General features: G+C 45.9%; 2 protein-coding genes across 2 annotated transcripts; one reads left to right on the top strand and one right to left on the bottom strand.

Annotated features, from left to right (window-relative positions):
• Window positions 1-385: 385 nt before the first annotated feature.
• On the bottom strand, window positions 386-2,832 carry CHCHD2 (coiled-coil-helix-coiled-coil-helix domain containing 2). Its single transcript, XM_027890056.1, has 4 exons — window positions 2,662-2,832; window positions 1,895-2,141; window positions 1,216-1,369; window positions 386-710 (listed from the first exon to the last, which is right to left on the bottom strand). Exons 1-4 carry the CDS (start codon window positions 2,709-2,711, stop codon window positions 700-702), a joined length of 462 nt encoding a protein of 153 aa, XP_027745857.1. The 5' UTR covers window positions 2,712-2,832; the 3' UTR covers window positions 386-699.
• A 2,823-nt stretch (window positions 2,833-5,655) lies between these two features.
• On the top strand, window positions 5,656-18,664 carry VKORC1L1 (vitamin K epoxide reductase complex subunit 1 like 1). The gene is made up of 3 exons (XM_027890055.1): window positions 5,656-5,870; window positions 16,432-16,541; window positions 17,230-18,664. The coding sequence occupies exons 1-3, from the start codon at window positions 5,677-5,679 to the stop codon at window positions 17,454-17,456; spliced, it is 531 nt and encodes a 176-aa protein (XP_027745856.1). The 5' UTR covers window positions 5,656-5,676; the 3' UTR covers window positions 17,457-18,664.

Here is an 18,664-nt window from a genome sequence, read left to right as displayed (position 1 = left end):
TATCCAGGGTTTACCAGAGAAGTGCAGGAAGTTGTTTACTCTGCAAGCTCCAAGGATTTGAGCAAGGCATGAGCTGGCTGCTCCCTCCAATGGAAAGAGGAGGGTTTGCATTTTGCATCAGTAGATACTCTTAAAATAGTTATGATTATTATTCTTGTTTCATGTAGCATCAGCAGCTTTGTCACTTGCCTGAAAGGACCATCCTCTAATCTTCCAGCCCTCAGCTCCCGTCACAGGATGAAGGAAACACCTACAGCTTCTGTGTTACTGAAAACTGGAGTGTGATGCTCAGAATCCCTTGCATCTGAACAGAGGGCTTGTTTTAAAGGTAGACACCCACCCTTCCAGCTCAACTCCAGCACTCAAACTCAGCAAGCAGAGATGGTACTTATAGAGAGAGAAGTTTATTCATACACTGTATCACATATATCCAACACGAGCAGCAAACCAGTGAACCCACATTAGCTCATTCTGCTTTATTGTTCCATCTTCCATTTTGTGCTAAATTAATCTGCGGCTGTTTGTTAACTTGTATCACATCAGAGGCAGCTATGGCAGGATGAGTGTGAATATATGAACTAACAAGATATCAGACAGCTTTAAACTTTATTATTGAAGCTTTTGTTTTGTTGTTTGGTTTTTTTTTCATTCATAGGTCAATTCTTGAAAGATGGTCTTCAGCAACCTTGTACTGCAGGCTTAGGCCAAACCTGCAAGGTAAGGAGTTATGTCAGTAAATTCTGGATCCCTGAATGGCAGGTGGTTTTCCTTGCCACAAAGCAGATTTGTTAGATGTTCCCCCTTCCCCTCATCCATTTGCTGGGACATGCTGAAGTGCAGATATCAGCAGAGCACCCTGGTGTGCAGCATCTCCATCCTCCCAGGTCAGGATGCTTCGGCTGTTGTCCTTCCCACAGGCTCACAGTGCCCTGCTGATTCTCCAAGTGTGCTGCTGCCACTTTCCCAGTCAGCTTCAATCCATGCACCAGCACAAAACTTCAGGAATCCACTCCCTCTCCACCCCATCACCTCCAGCTACATGTACAGGACCAAAGCAGCAAGCCCAACAGAACAGCAGCTGCTTTATCTGACTTCGGTGCACCTGCCATCCCTCCCCATTCCCCATCAGACAGATCAAAACCCCAGGACATCATTCCCACAATAATACCACTAATTAACCCATTTAGCAGTTTACTGTCAGCACTGTCCACTTACCATTAGCAAACCTGCACTGCTTCAGCACCTCGCTGAAGCCCTCGCACAGCTTGAGGTCAGTCTGGTTCTGTGCACACTCCAGGAATTGTTTGATCTCGTACTGGCAAGGACCAGCCTGCTGCTGCTGCTGGGCAGCCTGAGCTGCCTGAGGCTCCTGAAACAGCACACAGCCTCGTAAGGGCCCTTCCAACAGCTCCAGCTCAAAGCCAAACCACCCCCCGTGCTGCTTACTGAGGTTTCTTCCCTGTGCTTTAGTCAAAATGTTGCTTTTTAAATGGGAAAAATATAAGGGGCTGAAGTACAGAGCAGTTTTTAAAGTGAGAAACACTTAGGCGATTTTGGATATGCTCAGGTAACTCTGAATGGCATCTGGGCAAAGCAACAGCTTCGTCTCTGTGTCTGAGCAGCACAAAAAAGTCTTACAATAGATCTTACCATCATCAGACCTGGAACATCCTGCCTGAATAAGGGGAATTTTACAGTAGAAAATAGCACTGACACCCTGCCACAAGCACGCATCACTCATGTGAACTACTTTTAAGATACTCGTGGTGAGTGTGGTGGTTACCTTGGAGATTTAACTTAACTACAGACTATATACGATTATATATATAGTCTATCTTAGCCCGTAGGTCGATCTGTCAAGGCACTAGCAGTGTCCAGCTGTGCTTTCCCTCACCTGGTAAGTGATATCAGGCCGAGCAGCCTCGTGGCCGCTCCCCCCACTGAAGCCTCCGGTGATGGCGTGGCCGATGGTGTGTCCCACGGCCGAGCCCACGGCGACCCCGGCGGCGGTCGAGGCCATCTGGGCCATCAGCCCCGGCTGCCTCGGCGCCGGAGCTGCCACGGCAGAAGGCGGAGCCGCGGCCGGGACCGCGGCCCGAGGAGCCGGCGCTGGGGACGCGGCTCTCATCGGCGGGGCCCGGCTGCGAGGAGAGAGAGAGAGAGAAAACTCACATCATCATCACTTCACACTGCTCCAGGCAGAGCCCCCGTGGCTGCAGGGCCAGGAGGTCACCGTCCTTCCTCAAGAGTCACAAAGTTATACCCTGAGGGCAGGAACTCGGTGTTCTGGTGAGCGACTTATGCAAGACAGGGGTCGCGTTTAGAGGCTTCTTTCTGGCTGTTTTAAAGCCTCGCCTTCCCCCCACCCCACAAAAGAATGCGCTATCTTGTGCAAAAAAATGAGGTATGACCCAAAAGGGGTTGATTAACCCTTAAGTGTTAATAAGCCTTAAAAGTCCAGATGGGATGGCCAGGCCTTGCGGCCGAGCGGACCCACTCCCACCACCCCCCAAGCAGCGAATTCCGCTCCTCCAGAGCCAGCGCAGCTCCAACCCGCCGGGCCGCAGCGGCCGCAATGGCGGACAGGCCGCTGCGGCCTGCGAGGGGCCCTCGGGAAGGACAGGGGACGGGAGACGAGGAGGCGACCCGGGCGGCCCTCACCTGGCGGGGGGCGGCACGCGGGACGTGCGGCTGCGGCTGCCCCTGGGCATGGCTGCGGGGAGCGGAGCGGGAGCCGGAGCGGAGGGAACCGGGAGAGAAACACCGAGAGAAAGAGCAGGGCCTGTCCCGACACCCGCCCGCCGCCTCTGAAGGTCACCGCGAGCGCGTCACTTCCGCCTGCGCGGGAAGGAGGGGTGGGCGGGGTTTCACAGAGGCCACGCCCCCTCCGGCAGCCTGAGGGGACGCGCGGGAAGCGGGGCGATGGCGGTGGGAGCTGCGGTGAAAATAAACGTGTAAATGGCGATAATCGCGCGCCTGCGGGTCCAAAATGAACACAGGCTGTCGTTAAGCCGGAGCCGGCGCGACCCGCAGTCGCAATAAATACTTAGGCTGCGGTTAAAAGTGTTCCAGCCCTCGGAGGGAATCGTTCTCTGTGGAGAAGGAACCCCCTCCAAAAGCCCTTCGGAATCCAGCCCTCCGGTGGAATTGCAGGTGTTGGATTTTAGCCCAGGGAAGACTGAGGGGATCTCATTAATTATATATATATATATATATATATATATATATATGCAATTATGTATATGTAAAGATATGCATGTATACATGCATAAATGCATGTATTTATATAAATATGCATATGTATGTATGTACATATGTGCATGTATATGCATATATATAAAGAGATATCTATATGTGTATATATGTATCTAAATACATTTATATAAATATTTGCTATATGTAATATATATATATATGGTACATGTATGATATACATACATGAGATAAATATCTCCAAGGCAGGTGTCAGGAGGATGGTGCCAGACTCTTTTCAGTGGTGCCCAGTGACAGGACGAGGAGCAATGGCCATGAACTAAGACACAAGAAGCTCCATCTTGACATGAGGAAGAACTTTCCATGGAGGGGGGCAGAGCACTGGAACAGCTGCCCAGGGAGGGTGTGGAGACTCCCTGTTTGGAGACATTCCAAACACTCCTGGACATGTCCACGTGTCACTGGCTCCAGGTGACCCTGCCTTGGCAGGAGGCTTTGGACTGTGTGATTTCCAAAGGTCCCTTCCAACCTTAAAAATCCTGTGATTCTGTGATTTTCACCCCAAAAAAAGAAGTGAGGGTCCTTCCTGCCCCCCTCAGCCCCATCTGCACAAGCTGACTCTCCCGTTTTAGAGCCACTGTCTACTTGGAGGAATGTATTTTTAAATTAATTTATTCGTTATTGTATTGATTTATTTTTATAGAAAACAGCAATAATAAGGGATATGTCATGACAGTGCCACAGTCACCAGTTGTGATAATTCATGACAAATAATTGCTTGTTCACAGTTTCTTCAGCTGCCAAGGAGGGAGCTGTGTAAGACCAGTCATTTCAACATCTTGTGTGTCAGGGGATGTAACTGTTGTCTGATGAAGGAAGCATGAATATTGTGATTTTATACAGCAGTGGTAACCCAGAAGCACAGTTAAAAAAAGCAGCTGTTAATGTCAAAATTATTAGGAGACAAATATAAATGACATGTCATGTTCTGCTGTATCTGTCTGCTCCGCTCCTTTCCCATTGTCCCTCTGCCCTTGTTCCCACTGACAGCAAATCATGGAGAGAGCGGGAGATTTATAATTCTGTTTATACTTTTTCTAGAGTTCAAACAACTCCTTCCTTAATGAGTGGTTTTCTCAACTCTTTTTAATTAATAGTTTTCAACTCCCCTTTTTTTTTGCTGGCAGAGGGATTCTTGGTGCTTGAAGTCATTTTGCAGCGCGTCCCTCTCTGAGTCGGTTTTGTTCTGCGGAACAATGAGGGCAGGATGGGATGAATGCTGCCTTTGTGCTTTGTCCTCCTGCCTTCCTTGGGAAAACTCCAGAGCTTCCTTTTGTACTGGCTCACTCCTGCATCTCCCGGTGCCAGCAATAACGGGCTGCAAGGAACCGGGGAAGGGCGGGAGAAGGAGTAGCAGGTGGCCATCCCCAAACAGAGCAGTACCAGCAGTTATGGTGGTGCTTACAGTGAGCAAAGATTGTTTTCATCTGCCGTGACTTTAGTGCTGGTAGACCAGAGACATGGGCTGGTTCTTCACAGCCAGGTGTTGATGCTGCTTTTGACAGAAACCAGAGGTGTGTGTGAAGGAAAGAAGATCCAACCTTGATTGCCTTGGGTTGTGTCGGTCTGATTGCGACCAGCGCTGTGGACTCACAGTTCTGGCTGTTGGGGAGTGATGGAATCTGGATGGAATTCCCAGACCTGGGAAAACAGGTGATGAAATCCCATTGCTCAAGTGCGAGGCGTATTTATTCTTCCAAGGCCGAGGGAGCGAGGCTTGGGGGAATCCATCATCATCGGCTGTTCTGGAGCCAGGCAGAGCACCGGCCTATGGTGCGTGCTAGGAAACCAAAACTTTTAATGCGCTTTTTATGATGCTTGTCCAAATTACACATCCCAGAAAATTTTTGGGAATGTTAACAGGCCCTAAGGGAGACCCCTCTGTGCACCAGATGGGCTCTGTGTGCCTGCAGGCTCCTTCTGTCCAAACCCACGGAAAACACCTGGAGCCTCGCTGGAGAACCTACCTGAGACCCGCCTTACAGCGAAGCGACACATCACCCCCGAGGGTCCTATCGGCCGTGTCGATTTGCCTAGCATTCCTCAGAACTGCCAGGTTTCCCCCGGCAGCTCGGATCTGAGGGGAAAACAGGGGGAAAAGTTCATTTTCCTGCAGAAATATGTGAGGGGCGGGGAGTGGCCTCCCGCGGCCGCCAGGGGGCGCCTCACACCCACCCCCTGGCCCCCCCCCTCCGCCTCCCCGGCCTGACGTGACGTCGTCGCGAGGCGCCACGTCCGGCGCGAGCGGCGGAGGGGCGGGGCCGGGGAGGGGGGGGCGGCGCGGGCGGGCCAATGAGGGGAGCGCGCGAGCGCGCGGCGGGCCAATGAGGGGCGGGCGCGCGTGCGCGGCGGCGGCGGGCGCCGGGCGCGCGTCGCGGTGTGAGGCGGAGGGACGGGGCAAAGATGGCGGCGCCCGTCCTGCTGCGGGTGTCGGTGCCGCGCTGGGAGCGGGTGGCGCGCTCCGCCGTGTGCGCCGCCGGCATCCTGCTGTCCCTCTACGCCTGCCACCTGGAGCGCGAGAAGGGCCGCGACGCCCACTACCAGGCCCTGTGCGACCTCAGCGAGCGGGTGCGCTGCTCCGCCGCCATCACCTCCAGGTGAGGCGGGGGTGTGGACCGCCCGCCCCTCGCCCCGCTCTCGCCGGCGGGGCGGCCAAGGGAGCGCTGCCCCCGGGCCTTCGGGGAGCTCTGGGAGGCTCCCTGAGGGGGTGCGGGCGCGGAGGGGCCTGTGGCGGGGGGCACAGGGCAAGGGGAGGGGGCTCAGCGCTCCCGGCCGGGGCAGCCCCAGCGCTGGAGGGCCGGCCAGGGAGCGGATTTATCGGGATCACCGGCTTTTTTCGGGATCACCACGGACCGCAGGGCGAGGCACCCGCAATTGCCGTGTTGAAATCAGTGGTAATTAGGTGGAGCGACGGGCGTTTTAGTGGTAGACGCTCGTTAGAGCGGAGTGGTGTGGCTGCGAGCGGTGGTTGAGGCCAGTGTAAACATGGGCGATTGCGGGTGGTTTGCTTTGGGTGGCTTTAATTGCGGTGTCTTGTATTGCGTTTTCATTGAAATGTCACCTGGCAGCGCAGGAGATGGTTTTGTGGTACAGGGGAAGGGCTTCATTCAAGAGAGACTTGGATGCCTCTGCAGCAAAAGCTCAGCCCAAACCCCGAGTTATTTTGCCGGTGTCCAGTCAGCTTAGCAGTTGTTTTCTAAAGGTCTTGATTCTGTTACGAGAGTCAGTCTCTAACATTCTGTTAACTTGACTTGTCATGTAAGTATTTGGTTGAGTTACAAAAATGAAAAGGCCCACCCTGCTGTGCAGTAACAAGTGATTCCAGTACAAACATGGCACAGGGAACAGTTTCAGGTGGACTCGATCTTAAAGATCTTTTCCAACCTTCATGATTTTGTGATTCGAGGTGTATTTTGGCCAAGAAACTCTCGTAAAAGCATATTGTAAGAAATCTCTGCTAAAGAAATGAGAGGATTTGTCCATGAATCTCAGAAGTGCTCAGAGCACAGAATGTATGTCTGGGTGTGTGTGTAGATATACAGGCACATAAGAACACCCACTAGAGGGAAGTGGGAAGGGGAGGGTTTGGTTCTTGAGCATATTTATGTATTAAATGCATCCTCCTTTTCTTCTAGTGAGAAGTTTGTTACTACCATGTTAATACCTTCAGCTGAATGAGCACTTGAGATTTACCTTTTTCCTTTCTCAGTATAACCTGTGTAAAAGCTGTCCCAGTTTTTATCAAGGTATTTGCTCTACCATCATAAAAAACCAGTTGTGCAGAGCATGCCCATTCTCTTATCAGGGTGGGAGCTGTTAAATTGTTGAGGTAAAACAGGCAGGGATCTCACATTCCTAAAACCTCTGCTGTGGTGACAGCAGTGGGATTGTGTTACAGAGATCTGTATCTCTGGATGTCTGAGAGGAGACTCTTGTGATTGAGTGAGGGCTTTAACTCTGCTCTTCTGCCTGTCCTCGGGTGATCTTTAGTTTGTGGAGGTGCTTGTTCATGTCTCTGTTTGGGAAGTGTCCTGAAGTGACAAGTTTTGCTCTAACTTGGGAGAAGACTTCAACAAACTTGCCAGATAACATAAAACTGTATAAATTAAAGTCCTGCATAGGCTACTGAGATTAAACTGTGTGAGTCTCATCAGTAGAAATAATTTTCAGCACCAGGAGCAAAAAGAGAATAACAGGGGTTTAATCATCATAAATCACCTCCATAGCAGCCTGTTCTTGTACAGAATTGGTTCTCCAACAGCTTTTTATTGTTGCTGCAAGTCCTGCTACTGAGGCAGGGGATTTGATGCAATGGTTTTGATGTGTGTTTACTAAATGCTTGGGAGAAGGAAAACACTTACAGATATAATTGGAATTATTTCTAATTATGGAATCATGCTTGGTAATTATAGTGTTCATTAGTAATGCAGGAGCTGACACGCTGAGTATGCCATGGCAAGGCCTAGAAACACTTTACTGTAGGAATTCTTTTTAATAATGCGAAGAGTCAGGGATAAAATCAACTGAAAATCTCACCAGCAGTTGCTAGGAGAACATGCTTGGAGTGGAGTATTGCAAATGCCAGGATATCTCGTGGTGATTAGAGCAGGTGGTAAAAGGAGTTTGTGGAAAAGGAACGTGCAAGTTCTGTTCAGTCAAACCATATTTGGAGAAGAATGTGCTTTCCAGGCTGTGCAGGACACAGAGGAGGAGTGTTGTTGCTTTAAAAGTAAGGCAGGAGAGCAAGTGATTAAACTTTGAAAGAAGAATAACATTGGAAGAAATTAATCTTATTTTCCACGTTGCCACAGCTCCCCATCCATCAGTCGCTCTCTCTCAGTCGACCATTCCTTGTTCCCACATCACCAAGGTTTCTGTGAAACTTGATTTCTACAAGGAAGCTTTAACTACAATTCAGATTTTACTGAGGTAGTAGAGTTCCGAATCTTGTGTTCCAGCTCTTCCACACGTACTGCAGATTTAACCTTCATGTGTTTCTTTCCTCGTTAAGCTGTCACACTGGCAGTCAGAAATTATTTGATTTGCTGATTAGCAGAGTTAACTCCACAGAGTTAAGTGGGTGACAGACTTGTACTTTGTGGCTTTTACTGCCTTTCAGAGTGTTCATTCAGTTGTGTGACTTTTATTTAAGCTGGATTTGCTGATGGAACTTGGAATGTAACAGTCTTCACATTTCAAGTCTTGACTCCCACAGTGGGCTGAACTTTAGAAAGCACTTAATGGCGGTGGGATTAATTTTAAACGTAGAGAATCATTAGAATAAATTAGTTTCTTCCTCCCTGAGCTGACTTTCTGGTATTTGGGGGTGACTTTTTTTTTTTTCACTTAATAAACTGTTAGTATTTCAAAATCCTGCTTTTAAGCCCAGTCTGGTATTGGCACAAGCACAGGAACAGAAATGTAAAGATTGCCAGCATGCAGAGGGAGGAGCACAGAGAATCTCCTATCAGAGCCTGACTCATACAGAAGATTAGGTTGGAGAGACACCTTCCCAGTGTCCCTTATTCAGAACAGGAATGCTCAGCATATTTCAAGCTTTTATCATGGGGAAAGTTCATGAAATAGTTTAAAAATAAAAATAGCTAAGGGCTGTATAATGAAAGAAGGTATTAGGGAAATACCAAACGTCTTCATTGGCAATTGCTGTCGGTGTTTTCAGTGAATTGCTGTCTTATATTTGAGAATAAGTGGCAAGAATTGCTTCATAATGAAACTGGCCTATGGCAGTTCCTGGTCTTGCTGTTGCAGTAGTTCCACTGAGGGAATTAAACCAATAGTCACATTTCAAGTAACGTTGAGAGTGCTACAGCTTGAAATAAAATGTGACCTTTAAGTTGTAATACAGAGCCCCAGAACCTTTTGCTCTGGCCTTTCGCTTGCCCTGGGAGATTTTGGGGTCTTCTAATACATTTCTGCTTTCTGTCTGGATTAATTGAAAGTTCCTGCAGAGGGGATTAGTGGGTGGCTCTCTTTCTGAAGGAAGTTTTGTGGCCTGGAGTGCACTAATGCTGTGACAACTGTGTGACACAGCCTTGAGACAGCACGGAGGACCAAAGGGCACCTGTCGCTGTATATCTTTAGCAATATTTGCATCTGCGTAAGTGAAGAGCTTTGGCAATAGTCAATATTGATCTAGGTTAACGTCTTTAGAGGTTCTGGAGTCCAAACAGGATTTTGAGACTCTGTGGATTAATTGGATCTCATGGAGAGATGGCGTATTTTAGGAATTCCCTGTTCTAACTTCATGCTCATGGGCAGGGTCTTGGGTTGTCGTCTGGTGTTTGAGCCATTCTGAAATGCCTGTTCTGAAAAATCCTGTTATCCCAGAACAGTCTGGGTTGGAAGGGACCTTAAAGATCGTGTATTTCCATCCCCCTGCTGTTGGCAGGGACACCTCCCACCAGACCAAGTTGCATGTCTGCCTTGTGTCTCCTGGTGGATGCACCAAACCCATCACTTGGTAGTTCCTGAAAATACATATCTGTAAAAATCTGTGTGTGGGGGGGACAGGCCTGTTTGCAGTTTGCCAAGGGTGGCCTGTGACAACTGGAGGATTATTGTATTGTTCTGCTCACCTATAAATCACTGTAAGCAGTGAATTGACAACTGTCTTAAGTGTTATGTTTGCTTTGCTTGGTGCCACAGCACTTCAGCTATCTGTTGTGTAGGGTAATGGTGTAGAGCTCATTCCTCTGCAGGGTGGGTGTGCACTGTGCTGTAAGGAACTGCAGGCAGAACTGACTTGTGCTGGTTTCTCAGTGTAGAACACCTTGCTAGAACTGTTCTGGTGCATCCTTACAAAATGCAGACTGTGGCACTGACCAGGTTGACAGGAACAACCCCATTATCTGAGCAAACGGGATATGGAACCAAACTTCTCAGACCTCCTCCTAATCTGATATTTAAACTGCAGTTCTGTTGTGGGGCAGTTCCTGTAAACTTGGTGTCTGCCAAGTTTACCTCATTCCAGGTTGAGAACATGATACAGCAGTTATCATTCTTATTAACAGTAAATTCCTGATGTCCCAGGATTTTTTTTATTGCTGTACCTGCAAGCAGGCATTCAGATATGTGTGAGGTTTGCAGTTAGTGATTGATGTAAGGTGGCAAAGGTTAAAAGTAGCTATGTGCAGGTGATTGGAGAAGTTTGTCCAGTCTGTTCTTGTGAACCAGTGCACACAAATGAGGCCCATGTGCTTTTTAAAAACATTTTATTCATTTTGCAGCTCTTTGGGTTTTTTAGTCGGTAGTCTCTTTAACCTGAGCCAAGTTAATTGTTTTTGTAAGGCATCTTTGATTCTGGATAGAAGAAGGTAGAAGCTGAGGGTGGAGCAATGGGTGATCATTCAATTGAAATCATATTTGTGGTTCTTAGACTGCAGAAATTGTATTCCCAAGTGTTAGACTGCAGGTGCAGTGGGGTTTCTGCAGTTACTCTGGATTCACTGGGTTTGCTACCTGAGGGAAGGTTTGGGGATCTCTGGTTTGTTCACTGGGCAGGGGGGAGTCGGAGTAGACAAATTCAGTGCCAAAGGGGAGGGAGGCTCCCAGGAACTCCTCTGCTGGAGGGAACCCTGGCCTGTGAGCCAAGGTTCCCTGTGCCCTGGCACTGCCAGCTGGGCTGGCACCACGTGCCCAGGGACTCAGACTGGGAGATAACGGACCTGAGCAAGGGGTGGAGGGTGTGAGCTGGGAAGGAAGGTGTTTCAGGAATGCTTGTAGAAACCAGCTTCATTAAAGTCGCTCCTAAAGCTGCAGAAGCTGGTAATTCAAGTGATTATTTCCCCCCCATCTTTCTAATAGAAAATTGATAATTTGATACTACTGACTGATAAAGTACTTAGTGCCTGAGGGACATCTCTTATAGAACCAGAGCTATGGGAGTCTTGTCTTTTATTTTCCATCCTTACAGCACTTACACAAACACATGAATTTTTTGCTTTTCATAAATATATCATTTCTGGCTCGACTGGAATTTGCAATAGGGCTGAGAATTACTTTGCTTGGTGCAAAGTAAATTTAACAAAGAAGAGATTATGTAGAAGGGATACAGAGCTGTTGGCTTGTAGCTTGAATAGCCTGTGCTTCTGTAAAGGCTACTTTAAAATAATTAACCACTGTCTGCTTGAGATTTTGCTGATCTAGACACTGAGATTTTTACAAACTGTTTCTGAAATAGAGCTGGGGGATATATAGAACAAAATCTCATTTGTTTATGCTAAATACTGCTAAGAGATTTAAACGTGAAATTAAGTGTATCAAAATTTTTGAGCAGTCCTGGCAAGTTTACAAATGGGAATTTTTAATCTCCTTTCTTGTGGCTTCTAATTGAAGGCTTGTACTTAATTTATTAAAACTGTTAAGAGTGACCTAAGCAACCTTGAAACCGTGAATTAGGTTTAATCCAAAATCCTCTAGTGAAGCTGGAAAGAAGCTGCAACCAAAGTTTCTTAACATTGCTAAGTACTAACATGCTCCAGATCCTTTGACCTTTACATGAGCTTTCACTGAAGGCAGTGTGTGAGCACAGGCCAGCTCTGGACCATAACTTATCTCAGAAGCCCAGTGATGCCTAAGGAAATGTGCAAGTCACTTGTCAAGTGTAGCCTCTTTTTTAGGAAAATTGTATTTGTTGTTCCCCCGGGGTTACAAAGGGGTAAGTGGTGCTTGCTGTTGATAACAAAATAATGCTTATGGGATGATTAATAATCCTGAAAAGAGGGGCTTTGAGTAACCTGCTACTGCTCAGAAAACAAAACTTGAGTTCTTTAATTACAGTTTTCTGCAAACAGAATCTTTTTGATTGTTTTCCCTTTTCACTGCAGCAAACCCAACAACTGAGAGAGAGAAATGTGTGGGGAAAGCTGGTGCTGCACAAATGCAGAATATCCTCAGATTTTGGGTCATATCCTATCATAGCCCCCTGAAGGATTTGAGCATTTTCAACTAGTCCTTGAGGAGACTGGAATGTGACCTGGGAATTACATGCTTGTTCGAGGCATCTGCTGCTGGCTGATGTCAGGGACATGATCTGAGGCCAGCTGGACCTGACCCCATCTAATATGGTTATCTTCATGTTCAAATGAATATACAGTGCTTAGTTCTCTTCTGGGCGTGAGAACTAAGGGTTGCCAGGTGGAATCGAGGTGATGTGACTCTGGTCATCACCAGGGGTTGTTGTGGAGGTCAAAAGTAAGTGCTCAGAAAGCACCAGGAAGGTGTCAAGGTGAGTGTGTTGATGCAGGTGAAACCCCAGTTCGGAAGTTTCTTAAGCTGATTCTTAACTTAATGGTGATGGAGGTCAAGGAAAGCATCCTGAGGAATGATCTCTTCATCCAAAGTGTTAAAAACATCTCCTTCTGACAGTGCCTGTCAGAACTGGGGTGCTTGGCTAGAAAAACCCTATAGCATTTCTTACAGAGAGTGGATGGGACAGTAATGTAACTCCTGGCTAAATAAATACTTTCTGTTGTGTTTGCTTGACTTCCTGTGCTTGGCAGGCTTGGAATTCTGCTGCTTTTTGAGCCAATACTGATAACTGTTACAGCTTTTACCTTGTTAAACATGAGGGTTGTTTGCTTGTTCCCTAAAACGGATCAGATACTGGTGTACTAAGTGAGGTTCTCATGGTTCCCTTTCTGCCAGTGGCGTTTTCTCTGCTAAATTATGGTAAAATGTTTAAGGTGCATCCCATAATACGCCGTTCTGGAATACAGGGGATGTTCATAATTGTGCAGGAGAGGTAATGGTAGAACAGTATAAGATTTTATTGGAGGTGTGTCACTTGTAGATCACAGTGACCTCAGTTCCAGTTTTCCTGTTAAGAAGTGGCAGGTTAACACAAATACTGCTTTAAACTTGTAAAAATGCAACAGTGCTGAGCTTTAAATACCTCAGACCAAAGGGGACACTGTTTAGAGGGGTGGATAATAACTTTCAAGACCCAATGCACGTTGGACTGGAAATCACTGTAGTGTTCAATTTTAGATGTTGGGAAACTGCATAACCAGTTCTCACCACTTTATCTTGAATTTCTTGAATCACTGTTTAACTTTTCTAAGAGCATTCAGAGTCGTACGTGCAGGTGGGGAGTGGAGCAGGCTGTGGTCTTGAACAGAGAGGGAAGTTGAGTTACTTGAAACATGCACAAAGGTGTCTCAATGGTTTGTTTGAAATCTTCCTTGTGCTTAGTCCAGATTGCTCTTTATTTTTATTTAATAGGAGTGAAACTCGGGCGTGGTGAAAGTGGGCTTGGCTCCCATGTTTGTCACCGAGCTCTGAGTCACCCCAGGTGACTGCACTTCTCACTCTGGAATTCTTGGCACTTCAGGGATGGGAGCCACAAGTCAGGACCAGGAAAAAGTTGGTGATACTGAGCTCTGCTTTTATCCTGCTGTGCAAACCACGCTGTAATTAGTGCAAGTTCATTTTACTTAGTATTCTGTATCCAAAAAAGTTGATACAAGTTAATAACAGTTATTCTAAGTTATGTTCTTTGTAAGAAAGGCAGGTTCTTTGAAGAACTGATGTTTTATTTCTTGGGGCTTATTCTTTTATTTGGACTTTCTTCTTGATGTTTGTCTGCTGTATTTTTTTTTAAGACTTCTAAATCGTTGTAACTCAGGTGTGTTTTGCCTGGTTTTGGTGTGAGAAGGAAGATTATCCTACTCAGTTTTTATCCTTCCTCCAATTGCTTGCTTTTTTCTTGGTTCATTGTGCATTTTAGTAGGTTTGAGGAACTTCCTCAATAAAATTAGGAGCTGATTTAGCCTCTTCAATAGAGAAATTAGATTAAAATAAAAATATACCAAGCCTTAATTTTTTTCAGTTTGAAGCAGAAAACTTGCTCGCACTTCCAACCTTATAGGGCTGGGAAAAGGCCTTCATGTTAAACCCCAGGCTGCTTAGCTGCCTTCAAGAGTGTGGAATAAGATGTGAGATTAGAGCTGTTACTCCGTGGACTGAAATGTAATACTTCATGTCCTTCAAGCTGCTACAAGTCCAACAAGAGCCTTAATGAACTCTTGGAAGTGGAAAAAGTGCTCGCCGTGCTCTGACCTTGCAGCTCTGACTAGATCACTGCGGGTGTGGACCCGGCGGGAAAGGCTGGAACTCGTTATCCTTCCACCGGCAACATTTTATTCTCTTGCAGAGGGACTGCAGGGTCAGGTTGTGCAGAAGAAAGTTTCTGATGTTTTAAGCTGGAGTTTGCATCCAAACACTGCAGGATCTGATGAGCGTCAGAGGGGGAAGCACACAGGGATGGGGAGGGATTGAGCATCACGGGCTTTGCACACTGGGAGTTGTGCTGTGCAGTCTCTTGGTGAGGAAAGTGTTCAAACAGTTTAATATCACCCTTCAAAAAAGGCTCCCTTAGAGACTAGAATAATACATTTCACCTGTGGATAGAAAGCTGAAGTATCTATAAGTGCAGTAATGGAGAAAAATAAAAATCAACTAGGATATGCAAAAGGATGATACCTTTAATGTATTTGCCTTTGGCAGCTGGGCAACACAAAACAATTGTTACATGTGCTGTGATATCTTAGCAAAGGAAGGCTAAAAAATAAACAGTTCTCACTTAAAATCCAGATAACATTCAGCACGTGGGAGGAAAATCTCATCATGGCGGAGATTCCTTGGAATTTGCAGTATTTCTTTACAGTGTTTGCTGATCTGTTTTTCTGTGGTGTTTGGTCTGTTTTTAAATCCCTCTCTGGGAAGTGTGGCTCCCTTTGCTGTGAGTGCTGGGATCCACTGGTTTTTTTTTACTCTTTTTGCTTTCTAGAAATTGGGACTCAATTTTCTGTTGGATTTCCTGAGGAGAAGAGCACAAGACTTGCCTATAATAGTTAATTCAAATTTAGTAACTGTCTGCAATTAAAATTATTAATTTGGATATGTTTTGCAACTAGTGCACAGATGGCTGTGAGACTGTGAAGTGTTTTGGAGATGGCATTGAATTGTACTTGCTGTGATCCCTTTTTCTGTGAGGAAACAGCTTGTCATGTGTTGGTGTCCTGTCACTGGTCCCACATGTGTGGTGAGTTGTATCGGCAATGTTCCTGCCCTGTGCACAGAGCAAACCTGTGCTGTGTCTTGGTCTGGCAGGGCATGGCCTCTAGCACAAGAAATTACCCACAAACTGCACTTTTCTTGGCATAAATGTAGCACACTGACATTTTCTGCTGCAACAGGACTGAGGAATGGTGCCTTTTTACATAGTTCTGTGGCAGTTAACCTGATAATGGGAACCAAGCCATGTGTAGTGCTTGGCTTGGTGCTCCAAAATCGTGCTGGCAGATATCCCGATGTTCTCTTGTAAGTGAGTTAAGTTGCCTGTTGGAATAGCATTAACTTCATATTTTTCAAGTGACTCTAACAAATAAGGTCCTCACTTTGCTTTTACAAATAATGGCATGATCTGCCTTGGGGCATCAAATTCCTGGTTTCTAGCACAAATACATTTGGTAATTTCCTCTTTTATCCTCATTGCAGCAGCAGTTTTGTAGGGCTTGTGCTGCTTTCTGTCTTATCACTAGGAAGTCACTTTGTGGGGAACTCAGGTGTTGGCCCAAAGTGTCTCGCTGTGCTCTGACAAACGAGGGCTGAGGATCTTGTTCTGGTGCCAACCCCAGCTCATCTGCTTGACAGATTGGGGTTCTTCCTGGGGTGTGAGACTGCTCAGGAGCAGCTGAGGTGCAAACATATGTCCTGGTTTGCAGAGTTGGGAACAAATCCCTACCACTTGTACCATCGTCCCTGTTCAGTGACCACGTGTCCAACTTGCTGTGGTGGAGGGAACTGCTAAAGCTGTTGGGTACTCGACAAAACAGCTTCAAACAGAAGCAAACGTGGTGTTTGGTGAAGTTGCAGCTGTGTGAACTCGTAGTTCCTGGTGTGTATAAAGTTTACAATCTGCCAGGTGTGGGATAAAGCTGTACCTGTGGATAAAGTGCTCCCCCTGTTGCAAGCTGCTTGGTTTTCCAGGATAACCCGGAACTTCCCGTAGGATTCCAGTGGTCATGTCAGAATATATGCACCTCTTTTTCTTTTCCCAGCAGAGATGAACTGAAAATACTGATGTAAAAGCAATAGGTGCCCAAACAGGAGATAATTGGTTTCACTGTTTTACAGATGGGGTCGAGGATTCGGTCTGTTGGGTTCCATCTTTGGAAAGGACAGTGCAATAAATCAGTCAAACAGTGTTTTTGGACTCGTGTTTTATATACTACAGATGCTACTTGGTAAGTATTAATTCTTCTTAAAGCCTAAAGCATGTAGCAGGTCTGTGGTATTGAAGGAGGAGTGCAGTACAGATTGCACAATCTGCCAGAAACCAGATAAATGCTTGTGATTTTTATATCTTTTTTTTTTTTTTTTTTAGCACCAGCCTAATGATACATCTGTCCAAAGGGCTTAAAAACCCAACTGATAACAAGAGTAATTGCATTTTCCTCTGCTTTACTATTAATAATATAAGTGTCAAGACAGTTTCTGTGCTGGTATTTTCACTTCAGTATATTTAGCATCCAATTGCATGGTAGAAAAGAGAGGCAATAAAAATGGGATTCTCAAGTTTTGCAGGAGTAATAGGCAAAAAAGTGCATGGAATGTATACCTATTGGTAACCATGTGGTCTGTGATAAAGCTGTTAATTTTGATAGAAATAACTCGATCAGCCTGTAACTTTCCCATAACTCAGGAGTACGGAGGATGGTTGATATAAACATACTCCTTATCACAGGACTGTCAGACAGAACTTAGCTGCTCCCCTCCAGAGGGTGATTTGTCATGAACTAGTGGTGTTTTAGCCAGACTTTCCTGTAAGATAGACTTGCTGAGGAGCCCTCAGCGTGAGTGAGTGCTCGGACTTTGTGCTGTGTGTGGAGGGGCCCGAGAGCAGCCCTAGTAACTCTCTCTCTCTTGTTGCAGGTATGACAGCAAGTGCAGTAGCAGCTCTAATCCTCATGACATCCTCCATAGTGTCTGTAGTAGGGTCATTGTACTTGGCATACATTCTGTACTTCGTGCTGAAGGAATTTTGCATTGTCTGCGTCATCACATATTTGCTGAACTTCATTCTCTTTATCATCAACTACAAACGACTAGTTTATTTGAACGAGGCCTGGAAACGGCAACTCCAACCCAAACAGGAATAACCCCTGTTTGAACTCTTGACTGACAGTCTGAAGACCCAACTTCCATTAAGTTTATTTTGCAGTAATTTTTTATTCTCCATATCAGACACTTTCCCTGAGAATCATAACTGAATTTTTAATTATAAATTTGAAGGGGCCCCCCCGGTAATTTTTCTGTGCTAATCTTCAGTTTAAATGTGGTTGTGAAAGAAAGCTCTAATACAATCAAAGACAAGCTTTAACTTTACTTTGAAGGAGTTTTAGCCACAGCAAAACCTAGACTCTCTCGTCCCCCTCCACTTGTGAAGTGGGTAACACTTGCTATAAAATATCCTGTATATAAATTCAGGTATAACAAGATGTGATCATGACATTAAATATTCTAGACTAGCATCACCATATTTAATGTTGCCATGTTTACAGTATGTGTATTACTTTTTTTTTTTTTTTTTTTTTTTTTAGCTGATGGACTTAGATTTGACTAGGACTTAACACTGTAAATAAAATTAGAACTATTGGTTTCATCCCTGGAGAACTCACTGTCCAAATGGGTTTTGTTAGGAGCTGTCAGAGGGTTCAGCTCACAGTCGACTGACACGATGGAAGAAGTGACCTCTAAAGAGAACACGGAGTTGCTGCACTCACTGCTCGTGCTGTCCCAAGAATGACGCTTGGGGTTGGTTCCATTTTTTTTTTTTTTTTTCCTTCTTTCTTTCTTTTTGTCTCCAGTACCGAAAATGGAATTAAAGCTGAAAACCTGAAGTGTGTTCATTAAACCACAACCTCGTTAATTCTGTACCGAGTGAAAATAGCTCCGTGTGGTCGATCCACCAGGATATTCTGTGCAGGTTGGGGGTTGGTGTGTCAAAGTGTTCTCTGGAAGGACTCAGTTTCCATGCAGAGCTGTTTCATTTTTAAGCTGTGGTCAGCCAGCCAGTGTTACTGATGTTTGATGTTCTATGAATGCTGCAGTATAGGATTGCAATTGCAGTGGAAACCACTGACTGAGCGGGATAACCAAGTCGTGCACTGAAAAAAGCAGTTACTTAATTGATCTTCGTCAGGATCCTTGGTTTGTGCTATACTGGGAAATGAACTTTAGGCCTGACACACACACACACAAGATCCCTTGGAAGGGCAAGCTGTTTAATGGGATAAGTAAGTAAATGTGCTCCTGAAAATGAAATGTGATATAGTGCTATCATTGCTCTTTCTAATAACTAATTGGG

The sequence above is a fragment of the Empidonax traillii genome, unplaced genomic scaffold (assembly GCF_003031625.1).
Source record: "Empidonax traillii isolate 1590-97213 ecotype Southwest subspecies unplaced genomic scaffold, ASM303162v1 scaffold276:size1176444, whole genome shotgun sequence".
Classification (NCBI taxonomy): domain Eukaryota; kingdom Metazoa; phylum Chordata; class Aves; order Passeriformes; family Tyrannidae; genus Empidonax; species Empidonax traillii.
The sequence above is the reverse complement of the archived record's forward strand: the minus strand, read 5'-3'. Positions and strand labels throughout refer to the sequence as shown.